Consider the following 9760-nt stretch of genomic DNA (forward strand, 5'->3'; position numbering starts at 1 on the left):
CGATTAGCGGAAATTGAACGCATCTTAAATTATTAGGAACCGAGAGTCGGCAGTAGAATTTTTATGAGATTCACGTTGTTTCCAGGTAAATGTTTCAGGGTATATTTACGTTTTACTGATTGGCCCATCGCTATGTGTTCACTCATAATTGAACACAGGTAAATTTAATAGCAAGAGACTATATGAAGGGGAAATCTGTCATTGCGATACACCTATTCGGCTAACTCAATGTTTTACCCAATTCAAACCGTTGGGAATAAAACTTTTTGTTTCGGGAATTTCCATACATTTAAATGAGAATGCCACATTATAATGCAAATACAATACACAAAGAATCTTAACCCCGGGAGATTTGAATTGGGTACAACATTGAGTTCGCCGAATAGGTCTATCAGTCCCGTGAAAAGATATAAAAGAGTTAACAGGCCAACAGGCTAGCAAGCTCTTCCCTAGACTCTACCTCTGTATTTTTCTTTAAAATACTTTCCCGCACTATTTCCTTACAGGTAGGCAGTCGGTAAGATGCCGATGGTGATGCTTTTTTTGACACGAAGCTTTTCTAAGCTGGATTCCAACAAGATCGCGCACTAAATACAAATGTAAGAACTAGCAACAAAGCTACATGAACATCATAGGAAAGTTAATAATAGGAATCCTGAGAATTGCGGGCCTCATTGCTGCACCATTCACATTTGGGGCCGGAATCGTAGTGTCCATTGTAGGGGCAGGAATTGGTGGCGCGGGGGGAGTGGTCATGTCTTGTTCCAAAGTCGTTGAGATTATCTTGGAAAAGTTAGGACTCAAAGAAGTGTAAGCGGCAATTGAGGACGATCGTGAAGCTTGTAGTGAGCTCCAGAAACAGACTCCTTGGAGAACTTCATCTCTAGCTTAGCAGAGTTCCTTAAACCGCTGCATGATGACGCGGTTTTGCTCAGAGAATTAGAAGGAAGTGGATTTGAATTTCTTAGTCAGCGGATATCCTATGAAGAGATCGGCGCGTCCACCGAAGAGAGAGTAGAATTCGGTGCCAGGTTCTTCAGAGCAGCCACTTCCGCAGCCACAATATCTGCATCAGCGGCCGCTACTGCAGGCGCTGTAGCCAGCGGCTATTGCGGGGACGCGCGCGGCACACGTTGCTGGTTCTGTAATCAGCGCCGCTCTGTTGCCGCTGGATATCACGTTACTCGTCAAATCATCTCTGGAGCTGCATCGTGGATCCACATCTGCAGCTGTACAAGATATCCGGCGGATTCTTGACGAACTTGAATGCCCAGATAAAGGGGTGATCCAAGGTTTGGTGGAGAGCTTCATTGATGAGAAATTTACCGAGGCGTATAAGATGGACATCCCTATACGTTTTCAATAGAAGTAGTGGGGAGAATTTGTTGAAGTATCAATTGGATTCATCTTGTGTGATCATGTCCTTAATTCTCATGACCACTCTGTTTTGTAAAGTAGTAAAATTACAAGGAGAAATTTGACGTTGATCACACTTAGGGCTTGACGAGCTTCTATTGTGTTTATGTCTTCCTCCAAAACTGGAGGACCGTTGCGTGACGACAAAGAGAACAGACGAGTAGGAGACTGGGTCATGAAAACGCGTAAAGAACGGATCATTTTGTCTTAAACATGTTCAGGGATGTAAGGACTCAGCGGCACATCCGTACCTTTAACTTCCCTCAAGTGCGCCCCCCCCCCCCCCCCCCCACCCCCTCACTCACCCCAGGATAAAAACACGCATTTTTGTTGAACAGCACCCTAATACCAGTTTCGCTTCATCGGTGATCTTGGATTTCCGCTTAATTGTTATTTCTTATGTTAACAGGTCTGTTAGCTGGCACCCATTAAGTCAAATGCAGTGGCTGCAGTTTACAGTTTCTGAAGGTGAGTTGGTGAAATCTTGCCTTCTGACTCCGATAAGGGCGATGATTTCAAACTATTCAGGGCAGGATATCTTGTTACTTGATCAGCAAAAAAGATTTTTAACCTCAACAAATAGGGAGGCCCTTCCCGTAACCAAAACCGAAGCGCTGAGACACTTCATTTTGGGCATGAAACAACCGCTCCACCTCGAAGCCACCTCAAGCCGGTCTGAATCCGTTACGGTTTATATACAAAGTTTTACATCTGAGCCGAAGATAAAGTATCCGTGCGGTAAAAGGGAACGCATACCCTTCGCTCCCCTCCCCGCGCAATCCCCTTGTTAGACATTTCTCTGCGTTTTTGTCCCAAAAGCAGTTTGCCCTGCATTTTGCTGGATGAACAGATTGATTTACTAAGGAGGGAGGCCAGGCCGACATCTATAATATTGGTCTAACAGAACTTTAAAAATATCAAAAACTAAACTTATATACAAGGATGAATACTTACAGGAAAGCTAAACATGATGTATCAGTCATTTTTAACTCGTGGGGACGCGCGAGCGTACCACGAGTTATTGCAGGGATAGAGATATGCAAATGAGTCACTCGCTCACTCGTAGTAGACGGACTTCGTAATTAATCGGGTCCGAACTCGAGAGTGCGAAGAACTATCGCTTTCGAAGAAGCACGCGCTCTCCGAAGTTCGGTGGGATCAAATTCTTCGCTGAGAGCGTGCATCGTTCGGCGTTCGCTGCTCAGATATGGCAAATTTTCTACAGCACGGTTAGAGGTCTTACCAAATTTAAGACACGTAGGAGTCTTTCAAATGAGTACGATGGTTAACTTGGGGATTGGATTTCAAGAGCCTTTGACTCGTCCAGGCGTTAAACTTGACGAGAAAATGGGCAGTTACTCTTCTGACTCCGAAAGATCACGTATACAAATTCCAGCTTGCTGGAAAGTGATCTGAAAGTAAGAAAATGTCATGCCATGCTATTCTTAAGAACCTGTATGGGCCGAAAATGGATGTGATTTTGACCATTACCTTCAAAATAACAGCAGAAATCGAGATAAGAAAATCTCCTACTTCGCTGACGAGGTGTACCGGCTTTGTAAAGCACATGTTATTTATTCATTCGTTGCCACGAAATGCGTTGACATTGTTTTTTTACTGTCAATAGCTCGGTTAATGCGGGTCGATCATAATTTGCTAGCGGAAGTTCCATGGATAACGCATTAAGTTAAAGAGTTTTCACCAGAGTGACGTAATTAGCCTTCGTGGTGTAATGGTAAAGTAAAGTCGCATATGGCTAAAGGTTCTGGGTACAAGTCCTGCTTTGTACCACTCCTTTTTTATCTTCTTTCTTTCTTTTTTTCCCGTTTTTTGGTTTGTTTTGTTTGCTTATTTGTTTTGTTGTTTTTCTATAATTATGTACCTAAATAACTGTTATTTAATAAAGTGCAATAAACAAAAAGAAAAGTATTATGTTTCCAGAGCAGAGATAGTATATTAAATATATTGTACACGGATAAACAATCTGAATTTCTATCATTTCCTACAATTTACTGTGGGAAAACCAGAGTTGATAACCATTTGATCATTTTCTAAACAACGTTCCCGCGAGTTGACGATAGGCTTTCTTTGATTAGAAAAAGCAACAACTGAAAAAAAGGATTCCAAGGTGACGCTCACTGTGAATCAGTGGAGCATTAACACAATCATTATACTAATTACATTCCTATAGGAAAATGTCTTCATATGTAGCTGTATGTTTAGTTATCTAAGTTGAATATATTTCAATGTCCATCAATTTGTTCCAGTCTTCATTATGGGTCATTAATACACAAGGTTTTTTTTTAAAATCACACCCTGTTGCTATGTAAAGCTATAGTAATGACCAAACAAATTTTCTCTTCTCACAAAAACCCACACTATTATTATTTAAAAAAAGCAAAAAAATATATAAATGGAAACCTAAGAGCTTCGAGATTGCTTAGAAGCTACCTGATTGCCGAACTAATAAAAAACTTTAAAACTTCTTTTTAAAAATCGAAAATATAATGTCAAAGAATGCAGCTCAAATTATTGCTGTTCAGAAAAATATATTTACACATGCTTAGATAAATACGTTACAGTTTATTTTCCTCGCTTTTGAGAGATTTTTCCCTTGCTGGGTTATTTTGTTAGCTCTAAGGTCTAAGCTTTGTTTCTTTTGCAGTTAGTATGTGTGAGTGCAGTGCTGGCAGTGAAGCGTTTTATACATCCATCAGTTATCTTATTGAACTTTAAGTTTAGAAAAAGCAATATTGATTCAGCTTTAAGTTTTTTAGTTTGTAGTTAGTGTGGTGTGAATCAGTTATCAGATTAAAAGCGAGGTTTAATCTTTTTAGTTCGCAAAAACCCTGATTGTATTGGTTGCCAGGTAACAACTTCGCAATACATCCTAGCGACTAAAGGTTGTTATCGCTTAAATCAAAATTCAAAATTCCTTCAACAGGGAAACATTTACATTGCAGACAAGGATTAGATAAATACTTTACAGTTTATGTGCAATGAGTTTACGAGATTTTCACCTTTATGGGTTATTTGATGACTAGCGAGGTTTAACCAGTTTAGTTGGCAGTTAGTGTGTGTGAGTGCTGTGGAAAAATGTTTAACACCTTCATCAGTTATGTTGTTCTCCCCGAGGTGTAAGCTGTTTAGTTTGCAGTTAGTGTGTGTGAGTGCTGTGGATAAATGTTTAACACCTTCATCAGTTATGTTGTTATTCTGGAGGTTTAAGCTGTTTAGTTTGCAGTTAGTGTGTGTGAGTGCTGTGGCTAAATGTTTAACTCCTTCATTAGTTATGTTGTTACTCCCGAGGTTTAATCTTTTTAGTTCCCAAAAACCCCTGATTGTGTTGGTTGCCAGGTAACAACTTCGCAATCTCAATACATCCTAGCGACTGAAGGTTGTTGAAGCTTAAATCAAAATCCAAAATTCCTTCAACAGATTTAAGTGCATGCACTAATGCTAAACAGTCGAGAGGTGACAGGTTACACGAACTAAAATTAATCGCATTACAACCAATTTTCGCCAGTTTCTTTTGAACTTCTCGATCAGAGGCATTGTTCTCATACATGCAATTGAATAGCTTCACCACTGAAAACCTGCGTTCAGCTGGCCAACAGGTCAGTGTTTCAGTTCGTTCCTCTGAATCTTCATTCATCTCGATGTAAAAGTTTCTAGTAAAAGTTTTTGAGGGAAGAAGTTCGCTGAAAATATCTGTTGATTGTTCTTCTTTTTCAGCCAGCAGTCCAGCCACAAACTGCATCGCAACCTGCCACGCGCCATCTTGGATGTGATCGGAAACAAACTTCTGCAGGTCTTTGGAACTGTACGTGTCCACCAAATGCTTCGCCGCCAAGAACTCCTGTATCGTCAGGTGCATAAAACAATATTGTGCTCGTCGTTCCGTTAAACCGCTAGAACTATCAGGTAAACGGTGGAACAAGTCATTGCTCGCTAGGTTCTCCACTTCGTGTGATTCAAAAATTAGTTTTCCCTTTCTAATTCCATCAAGGGCAATTTTTCCCAGACGTGCAAACACATCTTGCACATCGGAGGAAAGTTCCTTAAACTTCTTTAGAATAAATGGTTGACCTTCGGCTTTATCGTGGCGATATTGATTATTATCGTAACAAAAGTAAAACATCTTTATTGCAACTGAGTATATTTCTGTCAGTCTTGTTGGGAGGCTAGTAAAGCCAGTAGTGTTACCAAGCAACTGTAACAAGCACGAACAAATGATGTAACAATTCACAGGGATGTAGCAGAAGGCTAGAAGGTTTGAGTTACTTGTAATGTGTTGCTTTATGGTTTCTGCTTTGTCCCCTTGCTTTGAAAACTTCTGTACATAATCTCCCACTTGCTCAGTTGAAAATCCCAGAATTTCAACTGTTTTGTCGAAGTCAAGACTTCCGATACGAGACACGGCATTGGGCCTTGTGGTCATTAAGACTGTTGCACCGGTAAGAAGTTTTCGGGATACTATTTTCTTCAGCAGGAAATGGACAGGCATCCTGTCTTCTTCACTGTTTCTGTACAGACCGTCATCCTTATTGATTTTAGTCTTCCCAGAATATTCATCAAATCCATCAAAAATAATCAGTACTCGCTTTGGGTTGTTACGGATGTAGCTCCAGGCCTCTTCAGATAGAGCTGTTGAATACTCTGAGTGATCCAGAAGCTCGCGAAGATTTAGTTCTTTTTTGTCTGTGGAGTTGAACATCCTCAACTTAACTAGGAAAGCGACTTTAAAATCTTTTCGTGATTTTTGTGTTTCCTTCAACAAATTATTGGACGCCCAGTCGCGAAGAATCTTTGTGCTAAACATAGTTTTTCCAATCCCAGGACGACCGACAACAAGAATCTTCTGCTTTTCAGCATCGAAAATATCTCCTGGTCGTGTTGGTTGCAATTTTTCATTGGCTTTGCGGTACTCTTTAAGTTGTTTCCCTCTGTCTCCAGAAAAGTCATACTTAGCTCTCCCCTTATAAACAATCAAGTTGGTGAAGATTTCGTCAAGCTTTAGATCTCTTCCTTCGCCTGGGTCATCAAAAGGTGATTTAAGATCTTTGTAAGGTCGTTCGGTGACTTCTCGGACATGTCTCTTCATTCGTTTAATGGAAGGAGCTACTAATGCTTCTTTATTTGTTTGAGTGCGGTTGAATGACGAATCAAGTGAAGCGTTGCTGGATGAAGCTGTTGATGGTTGCTTTATGGTTGAATTGTCATCATATTCTTGTTGCTGCGGTTCTGACGGGTATTCGAGGCTCAATGGAGCGGTTGATGGTGGTTTGGTGCGATTTTCATCATAGTGGGTGATTAACTCTTGCGGTTGCGGTCCTGCCAAAGAAACCCTCATTACTTAGATAACAAAATTGATATTTTATTGATACATTGATGACAAATAGAATGATAATATCATTTTCACCACTGTCCAGGATATGTATGTCAAATGTCAAAATACCATACCGTAAATCCCCTATTAAGCCCCTCCCCCCCCGGGGGGGCTTATTTATAACAAGCTCATTTAATGGGGGGCTTATTTGAGAGGGGCGGGGAGCTCAATTAATTTAGAATCACGATGGTATCAGCTCTCCTTAAAGAACTAGGATACAAAGTGGAAAAGCTCAAGTACAAGAAGGTTGGAGGTCATGCAGCCGAGGATCAGAATCAAATCCGAACTTCCAGCTGGTATGAAACCATCCCAGATCAGTCAACACGAAGTTTTACAGTCATGATTGATTAATACAGTCTATCATTTATTAGCGAAGAATAATATATCAGGGGAGGGGAGGGGAGCTTAATAACTCTCTTCTCCTGAAAAGGGGGAGGGGGGCTTAATAAAGGATTTAGGGTATAATGCGAGGCTATCATGATAGCTTCTAAATATTGCAAATTCTCTCAAAATGTACCGGTCCCTAATAAGATGCACACTTCTAATGCTTCTTGTTAGTTATTACAGAAACATATCACATTCACTAAGCTACTTGAATGAATCACACAAGTGGTAGAAATTTTGTAACAACTCCTACAACTCATACGAGTTGCATCGCATTTAATCTCAACTTAAACAACTTGAAGAAGTGGTGAGTATTGGACAGCTGAATTTGGGATGGTATGCAACCCAGAGCATGTACCATGTAGCTTATCTGGGACCGTAATATGAAAGGAACCCAACAATGGATTCAATAAATCAAATGCCAAGATGTGGCAGCACTTTATGAGAGCATGATTACCTTGATAATGAGGCCATGAATGGAAAACACAAGGATCACTCAAAATGTATGAAACAAGAGATGCTGCCATCAAACTGGCACAGGAAGACCAACTCTCTGAATGTAACTGAAAACCATCTGCAAAGTCAGCTATTCCTTTCACAATTAACCACTCAATTTGACAATCAAATGCTGCTGTAAATACTCCTGTTAAACAACAAAACAAACATTGCATGAGTTTAGGGAAACGTCCTGTTTCACTAAAGTGCCTTCATCAGCAAAATAAGAAACTTGACCAGACAGTGGGAGATGTTGGTTGGAAGCCATTTTTGCATATTAAGGTCAATTATAGTGTAATTTAAATTCATCATTAAAGACGAGTGTGGGGTGAGATGCCTGTGATGCTTGTGGAGCCAGGAAACTGTAGGCCAAGTGAAGCTCATGACCATCACAACCCTGGGTACTTTCCATTGAACAAAAATTCCGGTTTTAAATTTCGGAAATTATTTCGCTTGCCCAATAAAACAGTACATTCTGGTTGTACAGACCCGACCCAAGCCACCACACGTTTGGTTATTATTCTTGTGAGCAGGATACAAAAGAGCGGTACTGGGGATAACAATTTTGTCAAATGGAAAGGGATAGTTCGGTCTGACTGATTGAAATGACCAGACTGGTCAAAGCGGACCACCCTCAAAGCTGGTCCCAAATATTCCGGTTAGACCAAATCAAAATGGTCCGTTCCATTTGATGTACCAACCAAAATTTCTGGATTTTGGGTTGAATGTAAAGCGCCCCCTGTGAGTGGCATCCACCCAGACACCATCTCACAGCAAACCAGTGGAGCCTACTTACTGGATACAGTGGAACTCTGCCTTACAGTCACCTTGGTAATACAGTCACCTTGTTATTATGGACAGTTTTTTCTGGCCTGGCAAAAAAGCCATACATTTTCTAATGAAAAACGCTTGTTAATACAGTCACCCATAAATGTGGCCAATGGCCACATTTTAAAATCCCAAGCACTAGCATCTTTTACAATTTCACCCCATTAATAGGGCCACGCATCAAAAATTTCGAAAATTGGAATGCCTGTGACATTGTCAATTTCATTGAAACTGAGCTTGTTTTTCTACGACCATAGTCACTTAAAATGCATTTGTGGCACTATAGTAGCCGATTTTTAACAGTGTTTTATGTACTGATGGAGTTTCAAGTAGTTTTAACAATAATATTATTATGGTATGTGATATCTACATTCCTTTTATTGTTTGTCATTACAGTCCTTAAGTCAAGAAGTTTGACCCTGCCCTCGTAATACAGCCACGCTGTTGATATGGCCAGATTGTTTTGACCCATTGGTGACAGCATTAAGAGGATTCCACTGTACTTACCAAAGGGAAGGCAGGGTAAGGAGCAGAACATTTGACGAGTACAAGCAACGTTAATAAGCTACATGAATGTAATAGTATGACCTCAACAGAAAAGCTTTCCCTGCACTGCCATTCGAGCACCCCTCCTTTATCTTATTTGAAAGACCGACTTAACTGGTCAGCAATGTCCAGAGTTTAACTTAGCCTAAATTTCATTTAGCCACATAATGTTTTAGGCATTATGACAATTATTGCTCTGGTAAAAACAAGAGGATTTCCCAATGAAACTGACAGACATGATTTTAAGTGCCAAACTCATGACCTTTTGATGCTTTAAAGGAGACAAATTTTTTCTTTCCAGTACAAGTATGATGCATGCTATTATGTCTCTTTCCACCTCAAGCAAAGCTTAACCTGGTTGTGTGCACCTGCTTGTAAAGACTGGCTGCAAAAAATCAGTCATCCTACCTTCTCCTTCATTTTCAATTGCAATTGCCTGAGGATTGGTTTCAGCAAGTTGATCACGCCGCTGCCCAGAAATGACTTGTTCTGGTCCAGTCAGAACCTCAGCAGAAGTATAAACTTTAACTTGTTCAGCATCAGCCAGGTTCTTCAATGGTGCTTGCCAGCCATCAGCACAATTCTTAATGACATTCAGGAAGCGTTTGCTCACGTAACTCCTCATGCCAGTCGACTGTTCTTGATTATTGGTCACCACTTTATATGCATATGTTGTTAGTTTGGCAGAAACAACAACATCTC

The 9760-nt window shown here is 40.4% G+C and overlaps 1 protein-coding gene and 1 pseudogene across 1 annotated transcript in view; one reads left to right on the plus strand and one right to left on the minus strand.

Annotated features, from left to right (window-relative positions):
* The first annotated feature begins 622 nt into the window (after positions 1 to 622).
* Positions 623 to 1366, plus strand: LOC140924892 (apolipoprotein L3-like; annotated as a pseudogene).
* A 2100-nt stretch (positions 1367 to 3466) lies between these two features.
* The window catches only part of LOC140924893 (uncharacterized), a 7219-nt gene continuing 925 nt past the window's right edge, over positions 3467 to 9760 (minus strand). The window contains exons 2-4 of the mRNA XM_073374883.1: positions 9467 to 9760; positions 7647 to 7832; positions 3467 to 6750 (exon numbers count right to left, since the gene is read on the minus strand). The exon at positions 9467 to 9760 is cut by the window's right edge and continues 424 nt beyond it. Coding sequence (XP_073230984.1) covers positions 4715 to 6750; positions 7647 to 7832; positions 9467 to 9760 — 2516 coding nt within the window. The 3' untranslated portion in view covers positions 3467 to 4714. The remainder of the gene's footprint in view (positions 6751 to 7646; positions 7833 to 9466) is intronic.

Source organism: Porites lutea, chromosome 14, assembly GCF_958299795.1.
Source record: "Porites lutea chromosome 14, jaPorLute2.1, whole genome shotgun sequence".
NCBI classification, from domain to species: domain Eukaryota; kingdom Metazoa; phylum Cnidaria; class Anthozoa; order Scleractinia; family Poritidae; genus Porites; species Porites lutea.